Genomic DNA, 19358 nt, shown 5'->3' with positions numbered 1-19358 from the left:
CAACCGTAAGCTGGGCGCATCCTCCGACTTGCTAGCGACATTTGTAAGGAATACATCAGCCGTCGTAGTGGTTCGCTTGCCGGTGAAACCCTACGCCGGCTGATCGTCCGAAGGTCTCTCTCTTGCATGCATGCTTTCATTAATCATCCCTATCCCCATCATCCTCAATATCGTACATGTTGATCAGCTTTAAATAAATTAAAGGCTGTGTCAAAAATGGCTTCGTCATCTTTGATGGAGATTCAAGTACCAAAGCATGCAAAAGGAGAGCGCTCAGCCAAGGTTCCCTTACTTCCCGTTTCACACAGCCCTAATTCAAAATCCCATATTTCGACAAGGTCTACCAATGTCTCCACTACACCAACCATTGCCAAATTCACCTTCCTCATTTTTCTCTCCTTGATCACTCTTGCCATCATCGTATTTCTACCGTTAATACGCAAGGAGCTCACTCTAGGCCCCCAAGCCCCCGTTGTCCAACTTACTGCCTTATCCGTGCACAAATTCAACGTCTCGGCCAGAAACCTAACAGCCGAATGGGACGTCATTTTGAAAATTGCTAACCCTAATCTTCTCTCCTCTGTTTGGTTCAACCGGCTTGAAGGTTTCGTTCTGTATGAGGACAGACCGCTTGCCATCGAAACAATGGAGCCATTCGGTCTGCCCATGAAGACAAAAACAGAACTGCATCTCAGGCTTAGAATGGCGAATTGGGAAGGGGATCAACCAGCGCTTAAGCAAGGGATGTTGAATAAGATGACGAAAGATAGAGAACTGGGGTGTGTGAGATTTAGTGTTCAGATGGCGGTCTGGGCAACGTATAGGAGTGGTTGGTGGTGGTCGGCGCAACATGTGATTATGAATCCTCAGTGTTTAGATTTGCAGATTGGGTTTGTGCCAGGCGCCACAGCTATAGGTTTTGGAATATTGATGGGTGATGTACCCAGGACGTGCTATGTTCCCATGCTAGCTGAGTAATAATTAAATATTTTGGATAAATTGATTTTTCCCCCTTCAATTTTTTTCTTGTATATTTCTTTATTTCTTGGCTGAAGCCCCGTGAATAGGCAAATTCCTTAATCAAATTTAATGTGTTAGAGTTTCTATTTTCTAATCTCTACTCTGCAGGCATTGGACTTGCTATTTGGATCTCTCACTTCTGGTAATCTCCATTTAATCATTCACGCGGAATTTACATATTTAATCTATTAAAACTTCAATGCCTGCATAGTAGAAAATTTTCAATGATTTCGAATAAGAAATCATTCGCTTCACTTTCTTTAATCCTTAGCCTTGCTGGATTGTTTTGCTTTTTGCTTTCAATTTGTCCAAAATATTATTTTAGTCCATGTAATCGGAAAAGTTTCACTTTGATCTTTGTAGTTTCAATTGTCGCAGTTTAACCTCATGTATTTTATTAGTTGTTGTTTGAACGCAATAGCTTGATTGTGTATTTTTTTGTCCATTTTTTGACAATATACTTGATACCATTTATACAGAGAAAGCTTAAGTCATTATCGTTTGTAAAAGTATAGAAAAGAACTAATGCATATCGGGTAAGTTTCTCCTGTGGATCGACACAAATTAATCACATCCAATAGGAGGACACGAGGATTATATGCTCAGTATGACGGACCCTTAACGTCGTAAACAGATCACAAACCACTACTCTAAAAGTCTCACCCATATTATTCTCTATTCCAAACAACGATAAACTCTGTGATGCAAACAAGTGTCTGGTTTTTCCTTTGGCTAAATATACCCGATTGCAATTTCCTTTTAGTACAATTTCCAGTAAATTACCTTTCGAATTGTTACATGTTGATATTTGGGGTGGTTATCATGTTGCATCTTGCTGATGCACAAAATCGGTGAGATTTTGGATCAACATAAAGTGTTGAGTTTGTGACCTTCGCTCAATTGCTCCGGTCACCTAATGATGATAATATGTAAAGAGACAGAGATAGGGAAGCAAACACAAGATGTACGTGGTTCACCCTAAGTTTGGCTACTTCCACGGGTAGAGGAATTCTCATTAATGGTGAAGGTACACAATACATAGATTCAAGGTACACAATAATGACATTAGGGATTAATTGTAGGAGAATGATCTTCATTTATAGTTGAGGAGAGTCTTCGGCTTTGGGACATGATTGTGTAGACATCGAAATTTCGGTGAAATAAATGTTGACTAATGCATTAAAGTTTCAACGTGCCGAGGCATACATGGCACGTGCCATGTGTCGCACAAATTGTATACATGGCGTGTGACATAACAAAATCGGATGAGTTATTAGGAAGGACATGTGTCAACACTTGGCAGAAAGGAATTATTTGGTTCTAATTTTATATTCAAAATCAAGACTTGGAAAGTCTATAAATAGAAGGCCAAGGCATTCATTTTGATTCACCAATTCACTTCACACACATCCAACTTCCCAAATTCCCAAGAATTCCTAAAGATCGAGAAACCTCTCTCCGTTCTTCGCCAAAACCTTTGAAGAATCAACAAGCATCCTTACACGTGCTAGTTCTTCATTCGTCGCAAGCCAAATCCTTGAGGCAACCGTTCATCCAAGATCAAGTCATCGTGACCCTTGGATCAACAACCTCACACATCTACACCTTACGGAGATCGAATTGTAAAAGAGATTGTAACCCCAAATTCATTAATACAAAATATTTCTTTGTACACGTGTTCTTGTTTCATTTGTTGCAGGATTTTCGTATTTACCAATTTGAAAAAAAAAATATATATATATACAACCAGCTCATCGGACCGTTTGGAAAGTAGCCTATTATCCTTGGGGGTGAAAAGATTCCTAACTACCACCGTAGCGGTTATATCATTCTTCATTACAGAGTCCCCAACTGTAAGAGGACCATTAGGGGATAAGAATGATGAGAGCCATATGTTGTCTTGAGAAGACATGTCTGCATCATTCAAATCAAAACGACGGTTAGATGGACAAGCCATTTTCAAAAATGATGAAGGAAAATGAGGTCAGATAAATCTCAAAAGTGCAAAAAAAAGGAGAAATTTCTACAGGCCGCAACTTTTTGAGTGTGTTTTTTGAACACAATTGATGCCTCTATAAAAGAAGAGGCAACAGGGCCACTTGTTCAGAAATCGAAGAGTCACCGCTCACCGAGTTTGAAAAGCCAAATTTTCCTGAATAAAGTTTGTTAGCACTTTTCAGACGCAATCTTAGCTTTTCGGATATTAAGAGGTCTTAGATGGTGAATACGTACTGTCAATCCCTGTCTCGTTTTTGCTACATAGGTCACACCAATCTTGTCATTTGGTTTATTGTGCACAATATTCTTAAGTTCCAATTGCTAACGTTCCTGTCTAAGTAATTTTTGTTTTTATGATAATCCCATCCATTGTACTTTGTTAGTTGCAATTGGTAACGTTCCTGTCCAAAGTACTATCTTGTTTTGTCGATAATTTCATTCAATCGTACCTTTGCTAGTTGCAATCCTGGTGAAATCTAATACCGACGAACTAGAGTACAAATTATACTTGAGGAGTTTGTTGAAGTATTCCTTGGAGATGATCTGATCAAAGGAGTTAAATACCAACCTAGAATTTACCAATTTTAATATGAAAAAACTTTTTATAAGTTCCATTTTTTCCTACAATATTAGTAATATAGTCCATTTTATTAAAATAGGTCTGATCTTTTGAGTTTATGATTATTTTATTATCAGACTCTAATACTCTAATACTATTGATGTTCATATATATATATATATATAACCTTACGTTATGTCTTGTTGAATAAGGTCTCTTTCTTAACGTAGGTCTCATTTCATTGGGGCAAAAACGGATAGATAGAACTTCCCTATGGATGCAAGTGGCCTTTTACCACAGTAGTGGAAAGGCGTTGAGCGCTTGCGTGATGAGGTGGATTCAAACCCCCTCAGCGGCTAATCTAACAAAATATATTGTTTGAAAAATAAAATAAAATAAAATAAAATAAAACTTCCGCACGGAACCATATACTTACTTGCCATATAGTAGGACTCCTGTGAGAAAAATAGGAGAACAATGAAATATATAAGAGGTCTTAAATGGTGAATACAGGTTCTCTATAATAGTCTATCCCTATCTCGTTTTTGATACATAGGTAACACCTAATCTCGTTGGACACAATATTCTTAAGTTCCAATTGCTAACGTTCATGCCTAAGTAATCTTTTGTTTTTATCATAATCCAATTCATTGTACTTTGTTAATTAATTGCAAATCCTCATTAGCGATAAGAATTTGGTTCGAATTTGCTTTTGGCGTGAATCAACCCAAGACCTCTCATTTATAAGTGAAGAGAAATACCACTAGACCGTAGTACTAAGTGACATTTCCTTTAATTTTTATCTCGGTTGAATAAGCCAAAAATTAAAATGCTAATTTATTAGGTGGATTAAAATGTCAATCACCTCAATTAATTATCCCATCGAGGATAGCAACTAATTGTGCAACAATGTAGGATGAGAATTAGACCCGAAAATATTCAAATGAGAAGATTGTTAGCATTTTTTAATTTTCGTTTTATAGTAAATAAAAAGCACATAGATTGAACTGTAAGATATTTCTGAAATCATAAGAATAATAACAAGACATTAGGATCACGGATTTGATAAACCAAAATTACAATAAATCAATTACAATTTACTGTTTTTTTGGAATACGGAAGACATACCTCTTGCAGATGACAAATGAGTCTTCTACTTTCAACAAGCGGAAGTGTTTCAGCAATAATAGGGTTTGCTTGGAATGGAACATGTATTTTGTCGAAGCAGGGACACCGTTAATATAGTGATTAGGGTTCCTCCAATTCCGCCTATTATAGTAATTGGAGGAATACACCAAATCACCATTTAATCTTAATGTTGTCCCACCAAGGCATGTACAATATGTCATACTTAATTAGGGTTTCAATTAGTCAACAAAATATATCTTGGATCCTTGATTCTTGCTAACTGATATTGAATCACGTTCAAATTCAAATATCTTGAAGATCAAGTTATTTTCCTTTTAAGTAATTCGATTCATAATAATTGACAACTCAACATGAGTCTTACATGAACTCACTAGTAGAAAAAACTTAGATAGAGTTTTATGCGACTAACCAAAATTCGTCTTTATAGAGAGTCTATCGAACGAACTAGAGACTCCATCGGGCAAAAGTGTTGCACAAAGCACGACGCAACATTTCATCGTGCGAAACGTTTTAGCACGATGAAAAATCAATGTCGTAGCGCAAAGTTGGGGGGGGGGGGGCGGGTAAGGGCAAGCTAGTAAGTCCATTTTTTTGTGGCAAAATCATCGCGCAAAGAATCATTTCCCGCCAGAGTCTTGTGTGAGAAAGGTTTCATTGTGCAAGAGTTTTACTCCAAACGGTCAATTTTCTGAGTCAGAGGATTCAACGCTATTGAATCAGAGAAATCAATACAACATTTACTGAGGGGTTTTGCACGACGAATGATTCGTCTAGGGCTTGTTGTGCCCATTGCCCAAGATTCCTTTGTGGGACTTTCCTGTATTTGACTTGACTCAGCAACCTTCCTATTTAGGTTAGGCTCGAGAGATACCTTTCAGAGATGAAAGTTATGCAAGGTGGCCAAGGTTCATATAAATAACTAGTTTCGATTTCCATATTTCTCAAACCTTCTTCCAAATTACAGTTCAAATTGTTATTTAACTTTGAGCACGATCGCTGACTCAGGTGCTCGTTCGTCGAAAAGGATGGAGGGCTAAAATTCCGGAAAAGGTAATACCCACTAAATTATGTGTTTTGTACAATTTATATTTTGCATTATTATTAAATATATTTTTTTAGTAGACAAGAAAAAAAAAAGAGCTGCGCCCTTGGTCCAGGAGCCCCTTTGAAGAATTGATGGGAATTCAGAAGTCGGATATGCGCAACAAGTTTATGCATGACGTGGGGTATTAGTGAGTGACAAATGCAGTGGATTGGGAGTCTTGGAGTGTCGTCTCTGAGGAGATAAAGACGCACTTGGTCAATGAGTTAGAGCCTGATTGGGACATTGAAAAAAGTGACTCAAATCTGATGAAATGCATCCACAACATATTCAAATCCTCTTTCTAGGAGTGGAAGTTTGATGTTCAACATGAGGTAGAACTGAACCAAATACTGGAACCACCAGCAGCGGAATATAATTGTATTTATGTTTTTCTTTTATGTTTAATTAAATAATAATATTTGGGTTTTAAGTTTTTATTTATGAACATTACTTTTTAATATGTGATTTTTAAGTGTTTGTTGAATAAAATATTATTGTAATAAAAAATTATATTAAATTTGTTTTTTGAACAAAGGTACGATATTCGTTAAGCAATTCGTACAAACTAAGGATAGTGTGCATAATGGTACGATATGCATGAATGCTTTAATTAATTTAAACATTTGTAGATTTGTTCGGGTGTAATTCAATACTTTGTTTATTAAGTGTGTATGTGATTTAAAATGAATAAAGTAATACATGAAAAAAAAAAAATTCAACTCAACAACGATAAAATCAGATTTTGTCTCGCAAAGCAAAATGACACGACGAAATCCATGTCGTCGTGCAAAGTTTATCTAAAAACGCGGAAATGACCATGAGTTGGTACCAGAATGTGGAATGCACGACGAAAGTTTGGTCGCGCATGGTGGGTAAAAAATGCGGTAAAGGAGAACAAATTTGGTGCAAAATATTCGAATGCAGAGGTTTTGTGTGACGAATGCCTCATCATGCAAGTGTATGACATTTAATTCAATTTTCCAAACGCAAAGAGGCAGAAATTGTAAATTCATTGCAGCTCTGCCTCTCCTCCCTTAGCTCACTGTCTCTCCTCTCCTTTATCTCGATCATTGGGTCTCGTGCTCCCGCTCTTCATCACCTATATAGCGTTTGGTAAGCATATTTGTTTTCAATATTTTTTGGAAATTACCAGTGCAACTAACAAAATTAAATTTGTTGTGTGTAGATGTTTTTTTTTAACGACTAACAGCGAGGAAAATTAGTAGGTATATTTTCTTCAACAATTTCATTAACATTAAATGTAGTTTATTTATTCTTTAGCATTTATGTGATACAATTTATTTGTATGCAATCATTTTTGTACAATTGTACAAAAGCTGTTTTTTTTTTGTCTGAAGTTAAGTATTAACTTTGTACGTTATTTTCATGAAAGCTTAGTTTCCCGTTTGAAAATTAGTTGGATTTCGCTCATGGATGTGAAAGCTTGACTACTGTCCAATTAATTCTTGAATTGTCCCAATTTTTGGACAGTTTGGGAATCCATAGTTATGTGTCATAGTTTGCGGTTCCTAGATTAGATTTCGATAAGGAGAAATTTGGTAGCATGCATGTGCGTTCTTCGAGTGTTGCATACGTATTTAGTACACACGTGCTGCACATGAAGAACTGCAGGGATATGCTGCCAAATTTTTTCGATGTCGAAATCTAATCTGATAGAGCCGTAAAATACGACATGTAGCCGTGCATTGCTGAATGGGATAAGACCATTACTGGAGGCATAAGGTGGCATGTTATAATTGAAGTGTTTGTAACCATTGTGATTTTGTTTTTTTTTGCAGGCGATATGGATAGACAATGGATACAGAACCCTAACAGATGTGCAAACGAATACTTGGATGGAATAAATTAGTTTATTGATTTCACAATGGCACACAACCAGGGTTCACCTTTAATCCGGTGTCCGTGTAGGAACTGTAACAATTCAATGTTTGAGTATTATGAAAATGTTCGATACCATTTAGTAAGACATGGTATGATGGAGATGTATACAACTTGAAATCATCATGGGGAACGATTAGTACATGCTTCTTCTTCACATGTGACCCCATTAATTGAAGCAGTTGAATCTAATGTTGATCTAAACGAACAAATTATGGATATCCTAGATGATGCTTTTCCAAATGCCTTGACCAATTTTGATCAGGAATAGGGAGATGACATCCCTCGAAGCATGGATAGTGGAGCCTTTAAAAATTATGAAAAACTATTCAAAAGTGACAAAACAATAATTATACTTCAGCTACTAGGACTTTTCGGTACGACGACTATTGTAGAGTTGATGCATGGAAAAATAAAATTTCGTACGTCCAATAAGTGCTTTAATTATTTTCTAGGCCTTTTCAAGAGGATGCTTCCAAAGGACAATTGTTTGCCTAAAAATCACAAAAGTGCGAAGAAGGTGTTGAATGGTCTGGGATTGAGCTATGAAAAAATTTCACGCGTGTAAAAATAATTGTGTATTTTTTTATAAGGAGAATGAAGCGCTAGATAAATACCCTATATGCAAAGAGTCGAGGTTTAAAATGACAGCTCAAAACAAAATGACGAAGATTCCACAAAAAGTTATGCGTTATCTTCCAATAAAGCCCAGACGGGTGGATGCCGATTTGATGAGGCATCCTGCTGATGGTGAGGCATGGAAAGAGTTTGATCATTTGTACTCCGATTAGGGTTGGACATTGACAGATTTAATCCATTTGGGGTATCAAACCAAAACCACAACACTTGGCCAATCTTCACAATTCCGTACAAATTTTCGCCTTGGAAATGCATGAAGAAAGAATATATGATGATGACTATGTTGATAACTGAGTATCCGGGCAAGTCTATTGATGTTTATTTGTGACCGTTGGTCGATAAGCTGAACGATTTATGGGAAAACAAAGTTCTGACGTACGATAAAGCAACTAGGCAGATGTTCACCTTGCAAGCAACAATGATGTGGACTATAAACGATTTTCTCGTATATGCTATGATGTCCAGGTGGAGTACTAAGGGTTATTTGGCTTGCCCAATTTGCAAGGAGGACACCGCGTCTTCCTGGCATGCCAGGAAAGTTTGTTACCTAGGGCATCATAGATGGTTGTACCCAGAACGAGACAGCATTCTTCGATAAAACAGAGATTCAGCCAAGACTAAGAGAATGGTCCGGAGAAAATATTGTAGTGCCCTTGAATGGTTTAGATTTTGGTCTGTTTGGAAAATTGGTAAATAAGACCAAACTAGACACCCATCTAAACTGAACACACAAGAGTGTTATTTGAGTTGTCGTACTGGTCGAAATTAAATTGCATCATAACCTCGATGCTATGCATGTTGAGAAAAACGTGTTTGATACACTGGTTGGAACTATATTAGACATCGAGGGAAAAACAAAAGACACAATCAAAACTCATATCAATTTGGAGTGAATGGGAATAAGGCCATGTTTATGGGTAACGAGGAAGGGTGAGATAGCCAGAAAGGGGTTAGCATCTTTTTCAATAAAACCATAGAAGAGGAAAGAGTTTTTAAAGTTTCTATCCTCTGTAAAGTTTCCATATGGGTATGCTTCAAATATCGGACGATGCGCAAATGTAGAAGGGGGCAAATTTTCTGGGCTTAAGAGTCACGATTATCATGTCATACTGCAACGCCTACTTCCATTTGGTATTCGACACCTGTTACCAGAAGATGTGGTGAAGCCGATTCTCTTGTTGGCGAGATTTGTTTTTCTCAATTATGTACTAGGACGTTGCGAAAGTTTGATGTACAACAATTATGTACTGAAATTTTCGAAGTCTTATGCAAGTTTGAACAAATAGTTCCCCCTTCTTTCTTCACAAGCATGATCCACATGATGATTCACTTGCCGGACCCGTCAACTATCGATGGATGTATCCACTCGAAAGGTATAAAGTCCTTAGTCATTTATTAATTCGTGATCAATTGACCATTTAACTTATTTGAATCATAACAATTTTACTTTTGCAGAGTTAAAAAAGAGTGTAAGGACCAGGGCGAAGCCTGAAGGATCAATTGTGGAGGGTTAGGTGGCATTTTAGATGAATATGTTTTGCAGTATGTACTTACAAGACGTTGAGATGGTGTTCAATGGACCACACCATAATAATAAAGGTGGTGTGAGAAGGCAAAAACTTTCTGTGTTGTCCCAATCGCATGACCATTTGGCAAACCAGTATGAGGCGATTCGTTCATCGAAAGGGACATGCAAGTAGCTCATTGTTTCATACTTAACCATTTCAATGAGATAATTGAGTACCTGGATGAGTATGAAGAGTTGATAAAGCAGGAACATCCTTCGCATTTATATGCCGTGAACCATCGTGACTTGTTTCCTTGTTGGTTTCGCGAACAAGTAAGTTGTTTAGGTTTTTTTTGGATGGTTTTTTTCCTAAAATATAATTGCATGTCAGTTGTTTTAAATTTTGGTAAAACCAACATGTAATTTTTTTGGTATAAATTAGGTGAAAAAACTGAAGGAACCAATTCTCCTGTGTATACTGAGGAATCATACAACTTGGCTACTAGACCTTTAAGCGTGGAACTGTACTCAGGGTGTCATGCGAACATCATAAAATTCTTGGGAGCTGAGGGTGATGACAAGCTTTGTACTCAAAACAGCGGGGCGTATGTTCCAGGAGCAAAAGATATTGCAGACATTGATTTCTATGGCAAACTAACAAGTGTTGTCCAATTGCTTTACAAAGGTCGCTGCCAAGTCATCATTTTTAAGTGTTGTTGGTTCGATACAGACCCTAGTAGGAATGGGAGTGTTAAACTGGATGACGGTTTACTACTGGTGAACACTAACCGATGTTGGTATAGTGAAGACCCGTACATTTTGGAAAATATGGCCAAGAAAATTTTCTACATCGATGACCCAAAGGCCGGAAGGGGATGGAAAGTTGTTTAGAGGATTGATCACAGAGGGGTGTATGATATTCCGGACTGAGATCCAGACCACAACGATGATGACGACAACTTTACTGACCAACTCCTCGAAACTTCGACACAAATTGGTACAGAAACACTTCGAGATACTAATATTGTCCAAGAACCATTCAAGGTAGGTGGAGGTTTGCAAATTGAAATTCCTATAGACTCAATTACAATTGATTTTGGAAGTTTGCCAAGATACAATCCGCCTAAGGGCCCATGTCGTTGATAAGAGACTGAAAGTAATCAAAGTGAGGATAGTGATATTTATTGTACCGAGGATGAGGATTAACAACTTTTGACTTATATGCAATGCAATTAAGTGTATTTAGTTTTTTTGTATATAAACAAATTTTAATTTATTAAATTTGTAATTGGATAAAGAATTTAACAAAAAATAAAAATAAAGTAAATTTTACGTGGTGAAAACAAGAAAGTCGTCGTGTATAACGAGAACGTGCGATGAAAACCCAAAATTTCGTCACGCAAGGTAAAAATAAAAAAAAAAATTTAATCTGAACATGCGCAATAAATTGAATTTTCTAGGGTTGCACGACGAAATGGACGACATATGTCACACAATAACCTTTCACGCGATGAAATTGGTTGCCTTCGTCGCGCAAGGCCTTAAAATTCTCCAATGTGAAAATATGGGCGCGTTTTTTTAAGTGTTCATTAAACATTAAGCAACGATTGATCTACAGTCGTCGAGTGAAGGGATATTGCGAGATGAAGTGTGCTGTATTTGTCGCGATACTTCATTCAAAATCTCCCAAATTAAAATGTGGGCACCTTTCTTAAAATGCCCATTTAAATTTGCGTGACGAAGTGTGATGATTTCATCGCACATTGTTATTATGCTTGATGAATTAGTATTTCTTCGTCGAAAATTGGGCGTGTTTTTTTTTTTAAATTCATTAAACCTGGGTGATGATTGTGTTCGTCGCGGAAAGTCTTTCGCATTATTAGTTGTAGAAAGCTTTTCTCCCTCTCATTCTCCAGAACTCTCCTCTTCGAACTCTTTCTCTCCCTTCTCTTGCTCCCTACAACTGTCTTTCTCCCTCGAACTCTCTCTTCCTGCAACTCTCTCTCACTCCCTCGAACTCTCTCTTTCCCTATAACTCTCTCCCTTGCAACTCTCTCTCCCTCGAACTCTTTCTATTTGAACTCTAAGGTATATATATATTTTTCTTCATTTTTTAATTAAATTAGGGTATTAGGCATTAGGGGTTAGGATTTAGGGATTTTGTCAAATTGGGGATTTAGGGATTTCGAAATTTAGGGATTAGCGCTTGGGTGGGCGTACGTCGGGGATGAGTGGTGAGGGGTAGCGGTTAGGTTAGGGTGGCGAGGTGAAGGTTGGGTAGGGGTGGTGCGGGGTGGGGGTTAGGTAGGGTTTAAATGTTAAATTTCATAATTTTTTTGCAAATTTCTTTTAATTTTGAAATTATTCAAATTGTTAATATGTTAACAAATGTCATTTAAATTACTTAAATGTGTTAAGTTGTTAACTATATAATTTTCTGTTCGAAAATTGTAAGTTTAGGGTTTATTTGATAATTACACTACTACAAAATTATCTATAACTGGCGGTCCAAAAAATGACAAAAAACGTATATTACTGTCGGATTTTAAGCAAAATCCTCTAAAACTGACAAAAAATGTATATCACTGTCGGATTTTAAGCAATGGCGAATATAATAAGCAACAGAATTGCCTGCGTCAGGAAATGAATTTTTCAATAGAAAATACTCTAAAAACTAACAAAAATTGTATATAATCGACAGATAATATATTAATAATGAATAAATAAGAGCATTTCTGTCGGATATTACCGACAAAGAATTTATTAATAAGAATAAATAAAAGCATTATTGTCGACTAAAACCGACAGAAAATATATTAATAATAATAAAAAAATATAAACAACAAGTTTCTGCAGTTTCCATATCCCCTGCATTCCCTGCATTTTCCATATTCACAGCAAGATCAGACATAGCTTCATTAGGAAGCGGCTTAGGACACATCATGCTAGCCACTATTACAACATCGTATATTTCTACCTGCACACATTCACATTCCATTAGAATCACTCAATCACAGCAAGCATTGCTCATTCAAATGAATCTCTACCCGAAATCGAATGAAAATCGAAATACTGACAGTGTTGATGAGCTCTATGATAACGGAGAGCTCCTGGTGCACCAGCTGCAAGTTCTCCACCATGCCCTGCCATTGCCGCACTCTCTTTCGAGCTCTTCTTCTGCTTCTTGTTCTCGTCCTTCTCCACAGCCCAAGCGAAATCGATTCTCCGAATCAAAATTTTCCGCTTATCTTCGTAGCCTACATCACTTTAATCGAAGAAATAGATAATTAGGGTTTCCGAGAAATCAAAAGTTGATGCCTGTTTGGTTGCCGAGAAAATAAAATCAGACAAAAAGAGGATAAATCAAGGTAGTGCAAGAGCTTTAGCCTCCCAATTGAATATAGCAGTGTGACAATTGTCCTTGAACTCATGTCTAGCACACGTATATACGTAAGTGAATGAATTATTTCACCTTGTCCTTTCCCAAAGGCTCTCAGTTGCAAGTGTTGAACCCGACAGAAGGAAGAGCGAGGAGAAAAGGGGGAAGGAAGGGGGAACGGAGAAGGAAATGAGGAGAGAGGAAAAGAGAAGAGAAGAGATGTAAGATCCCACTCACCTTGATAATTCAAGCTTTAACAAGACAACCTATCCAAAAATCTCCAGAACTTAAGCATACATGCATACTGACTAACTCCTTTGCATGATAACAAACAAGAGCCTTTGCTCTTTTACATACTCTCAGCCTTTCTCCCTCCTTCTCTACGTTGCTCTCTGCAACACTGCTATCTGTGCGTGCAGATGAAATGAAAGAGTTTGAGGGAAAGAAAGATATAAAATAGAGAGAGATTGAGTGGCTGAGAAGGAATGACGTGAGGGAGGGAAGAGTGCATGGGAAAGTGGGGTGTGTGTGTCAGAGAGAGAGAGAAAGATGTGAGGGAAGAGAGCCGGCTGATATGGGGAGAAGAAATAAAATAAAATTGGGAGGATGAGACATGAGAGAAGAAGTGAGAGAGATTTAATAAAAAGTAATGATAGCGCTGTTGAAAAGATAAAAAGGTCATGATGATGTTTGTAGAAAAAGAAAGAAGGCCGGTTGATGGAAGTGGGGAAGGATCCCATTTTAATCAATATAACATTTTAAAATAATAAAATTTTCATTTCCGTCGGTTATAACTGCCATAATACTAAAATAATAACCACCAAAAAGTAAAATAATAAAATAGTCAATTTCTGTCGGTTATAATAGCCACCATTAACTTAAAAACCGCTAGAATCTGTCAAAAATATTTAAAAAAAAAGATTCAAATATATTGTCGATTATAAGCGACATGATTTTTTTTTATATCCGCCACTAAATATCCGCCAGGACTTTATGTCGGATAAAATCGACAAGATTTTTTTTCATATCCGCCACTAATTAAAAGATGTGTCGGATACAATTTATCCGACAAAATTTTTCTAATATCCGCCACCTAAAACTAATATTGTAGTAGTGTTAACATATTAGTGTTAGGGATTATTTTATATTTTTACAATTATAGGTTTAGATTTTTAGTTTAGATTTTTTTTTATATTTTGCAAGTTGACCTTGTTCATTTGTTAACTTTAAAATCATAGGTTTAGAATTGTATTTATTTTTTTTATTTTAGGATTAAGATTTTAGTTGTAGGTATAATATTATTAATGTAGGGTTAAAATAAAATAAAAAAAGATTTGGATGAAGTATTATTTGTTGGGATTAATTTGTTAACTTTTACATCCTGGTTTACCCTTGTAATTTAATTTTATAAGTTTAGGATTAATATTTAGGTTGTAGGTATATATTTAAAAAAATTTGTATTAATTTTATAATTTTAGGGTGCCTTTACAAGTTCATAAATTTTGTGTTAATTGTATAATTATATGGTTCAATTTTTACTTTTTAAAATTTAGGATTTTGTATTAACTATATAAATTGGTATTAATAACATAGTTTTAAATGTTGGTCGTTCAATTGGATTTTGTAGATGTCGCAGTTGATTAGGTAGTATAGGTCAGTGAGTAGGTCCCATTCGACACCTCCACCATCTACTATTACTGCCACCACCGCTCCACCATCACTAGCCTTGACGTCGGAGGCTATCTTACCTCTAGCCCAGACCCTGATGGCGGCAGTGCCTGAGTTATTGACTTCTTTGGTGGCTCATCCGTTACTGAGCACTCTGCGTTCTCATCGACATCCCTGGCTTATCGATGGGGTTGAGGAGTCTGCATTGGCTTCCACTGCAGTCGAAGATGGAGCCGACACAAGTAATACATTGTTTTCTGTAAATTTTTAATCTAATAAATGTAATATACTTTTATTTGGTTTCTCTATGTGTGAATTGTTGTGTACTTGTGTTGTTTATTTGTTTGTAGGTTATAGGAAAGCAGGGGAAGTTCTGTCGAATTTTCCGTAGATTAATTTTTTATTTTTTTTTTACACTAACTTATTTCATTTTACAGGTCACAACTCACCCGCACCATACATAAGCGTATAAAGATTATGTGGGATGCTCGACATCGGTCGGCAGCAACAAAGGAACAACATAACTGTATAGTCCATGACGTTGGCTCCATTGTATGTCACAACTACTGACACACCCTGACCCAGAATGTCCACTAGGACTCTGAATCAAGCTGTGATGGCCAACACCAGGAGGGTAACAAAGCCATAAGGTGTAGTGATGTGGAAAAGTGAATAAATTTAAACCTAAAAGTGCCTAAATATAAGAGTGCACTATGAGCGAGAATGAACCAATTTCACACGTGATGTCACAACATAAGTACAATACAGTAAGATAGGGTGAGAATTATACCATCGGGGGTAATTTTCTACACCAAGATTTGTTAAGAATCATCGTCGATACGAAAGTTGAGCTGCTAAAACCTGAAGGGGCGCAAAACAAGGGTGAGTGGGCTTGAAAAATACAGTTTTAATAAAAATCTTTTGAAAACGTTATAACCCTTCGTCATAAAACAAGTATAGTTTCCAAAAATATACATACTACGTATAGTATGAAAATACTTACCGTAACCTACAAAATATCAAGATATCAATACAGTGCAAACCCCCCGTACGTAAACACATTATGTCAGTAACCACATAATCTAGCATAGGCAAATATATCATAACGAGTACCCATCGACATATGCTGACACACGAGTTCATGCAAAGGTAGTCTGACATGAACATGACTAGGTGTAATAATGATATATGCTATAGTGCTACAATCATGTGAGACTGGCGCTATTCACGGTCACATACGAGTCAGAGTTGCCTATTGCAACTTATCCGGCAAGACTAGCACCTACTTGAATCCAAGGCAAGCGTGCGGTGCGGATGTGAACATAAACGTGAAGGACTGGCCTTGGCCCTGTGCGAGCACTAACATCGGGTGCAGCAAACGATGAGCAGATAACACAAATATAGTCATGCCATAATGATTCAATAGTTCTAATTAACATCTAACATTCATAGCCGTATATATAATTATAGCATCAAAGATTATGAGCATACTTGTGCATCTCTTAATATGTAGCATATTTCATAAATTCCGACATTTTGCTAATTCTTATAAACTTTAGTCTAATCCAGGCATACGTAAGAAATTCTTTTTCAAATGTATAAATGGAAACTATCAATCAAATATATATACTAAAAAAGTAAAAGACCCCACTCACCTGAAGTTTACGCTACAACTCCCTAGCACGAATATCGAGGCGTCACGAACGATCGTCGCCTAGAACAAATATCAAATCATGTTTCAGAATTCTTATAGATAGAACACGTAACTTACATATAACACATCCCCAAGGACGTTCTAGAATGATTTGTAACCCATTAGCCAAAAGTCAACCTTCGGTCAAATGTCGATGGTTAGGTCCACAATCCTACGTAACTCGATTCGGAAGATCTGCACATTGGATTTCAGATCCATAACTTTCCAAGAGTTTCAATAAGCTTCTAGAACAACATTCTAAAGGTTCGGAACGATCCAACGGTCAGATCGTCGAATCATATAATAACCAAGTGGCGGCCCTTAACTGAAATATAACCAAGCAACGGAATTTCGTCAATCAAATGTCTAATATGAAATCGGGGCACCCATTTTAGCCTAGGGAGGTCAAATGGTGTCTCGCCGGAAAATTCAACTAATTCAAAAAATTCTCAAATTTTTCAGGAATGAAGATTTCAACAAGTAAAGCAAGTTTTATACATGTGGTCAAGTCCAGTTTGGCTGAGAAAGGCCCCAAATTAGCTCGCACCCTTTGGAAACCCTGAAATGGGTGAGCTTCGATTCGCAGTCATCGGTGCTTTGCCGCCCCTACCATTGGTTGGGTCTTGTTCCTGTGTCCAAGGGGAGTGAAACTCGTCGGATCAAAGGAATCACCGTCGAACACCTCCAGAGCTTCGGTGAAGTTCTACATGAAATTGGACCTTAAACCTTTTAATCTTGGGCGAAATTGGAAGAGGGGAAGTAACTGGGTGTTTTGCAAGTGTTGGATGATGGTGGTTCAACGGAAAAAATGGTGGAATTCACTCGATTTTGGTTGGTTGGGTGTGCGGGTGCACGGGCTGACGGGAAGGCTGGGAAGGTTTTTTTTTTTCCCTAGTTGTTGTCTATCTCTCCTCCAATTGGCCCTTAAATAATTTAATTGGTCCTTGAACAAAAATTTGATTGCGCCTCATCCCATAAGGTGGGAATTCACTTGATTAAAAATTAACGTTTAACTGTTCGATTTAATTCCTAAATAATGAAATTCAAATTAACTTTTAAAGATAACGTAAATGTGAAAAACAAATTTAAATTACGAAATACGTAATGAATAGTGAAATTCGAGGGACAGAATTTCACATTACACGTCATGGAAAGACAATCCACAAAAGTTAAACATTCTCGCCTCTAAGGGCATTGTCGAAAAATCACTCATTTAAAATTAATAAAATTGTAAAATTAGGGACGTCTGTTCTTTATGAGCTATCGGTTAGCAAATTTCTTGTTTCATTATTTTGTAAGTAAAGTTGTGAACCTTAATAATTGTTAACTTTAATTAATTTTTTTTCTTCATATTTCCAGCATCATTATGATGTCAAGGACCTTGATTCCAATCAAGCCAACTACATCCACGAACTTTTCACCAGCCGGTTCACTAAGTGGAAAAGCGACCTCCATAAGTATTTTGAGAGATTCGACGATCCGGCTGATGCTCTAGCACATGGGTGCCCCTTGGAGTTGGTGAAGCACCCTGAAAATTGGGTTTGGTTTTGCACCCATTTTTGGGACAAAAAATATTTGATAAATGTTTTATATCAATTATTATAGATTAATGATATTTTATTAATACTTCAATTCCGTTTATTAATTTGTTTTAATACTTTATAATTATTATCGGCACTAATAGGTTCGATTTTTAACAGAAAAGAGCCAAGGCCAATGCAATAAATAGGTCGAAGAAGAAGCTTCTCCACCACTACGACTCCCGATGGTTCTCATATAGGATGGATGAGTGACGTCGGGTAACCACATTTTTACAAAAAAAATAGTTATTATTCTTACTCTAAATTACACAACTAATAACTAATTTTTTATTATTTTTTAATGTAGGAAGGTTGAAGTTTCCGAAGATTGACACGTTCAAGGAGGTGTACGTGCGACCCGGGAATGAGTTGACGGAAGAGCTCCATGTAAGTTTTTATAATTTTTAAATTTACAATTCTTATTCATTTTTAAATAAATGTTATATAAATATTAATTAACTTGCTTTTCTAATTATAGGCGACTATGGTAGAGAGGAGCCAGGTTGTCCTTGAGGAAGTGGCTTCCCAGCTTCCCTCTAAGACCTTGATGGAGAAGGTGCCCCCAACGGAACTTGAGTAGCAAGTGGCAGTCCAAAATCAGCACATTGCGACACAGTCTAAGTTCTAAAAGACGTTAGGCGCTAGTCAGGCGACGGGCTGGGGCCTAGTGCCTAGGCACCTAGGTGGGGTCTAGGCGGGCACCTAGGCGGATTTATTTAAATCTATTATATTTCGTGCAAATAAGTGTTTGTTTATACTTAAAATATATATGATTTCATCATAAACCACAAAATGGAATGCATATATATTATGAGCTATTGGAACATAATGAAAACATGGGGAACAATTATATAATGTGTTCCTTTAAGTATTCAACAAGTCTTTTATAATTTATTGAAAAAATAAAATACAAAATAAAAGTTATCTATTTTTTATCTAAGTGAGTCGTAACCTAGGCGGGTGTCTAGGCATGTCTGCACGGGCTAGGCGAGCATCCTTTCTTAATTTTCAAATGCCGAGGCATTAATCGAGGTGATGGCCAACCACCTAGCTCCTAGGCAGTGCTAGGTTGGGATTTTTAAAAACAATTTAAAAAAAAATTAAAAATGGTTTGCGCTATGAAATAATTCGTCGTCACTATTAACAAGAGCGACGACAAAGTTAAATCTTATGATAAGGAAAC

General features: G+C 36.8%; 1 protein-coding gene across 1 annotated transcript; it reads left to right on the top strand.

The window, feature by feature from the left end:
- The first annotated feature begins 216 nt into the window (after window positions 1–216).
- On the top strand, window positions 217–978 carry LOC103436409 (uncharacterized). Its single transcript, XM_008374835.2, has one exon. The coding sequence runs from the start codon at window positions 217–219 to the stop codon at window positions 976–978; it is 762 nt and encodes a 253-aa protein (XP_008373057.2).
- Window positions 979–19358: the final 18380 nt, after the last annotated feature.

The sequence above is a fragment of the Malus domestica genome, chromosome 12 (assembly GCF_042453785.1).
Source record: "Malus domestica chromosome 12, GDT2T_hap1".
Taxonomy (NCBI): Eukaryota; Viridiplantae; Streptophyta; class Magnoliopsida; order Rosales; family Rosaceae; genus Malus; species Malus domestica.
Note: the sequence above shows the minus strand (reverse complement) of the source record. Positions and strands in the feature narration are given on the sequence as shown.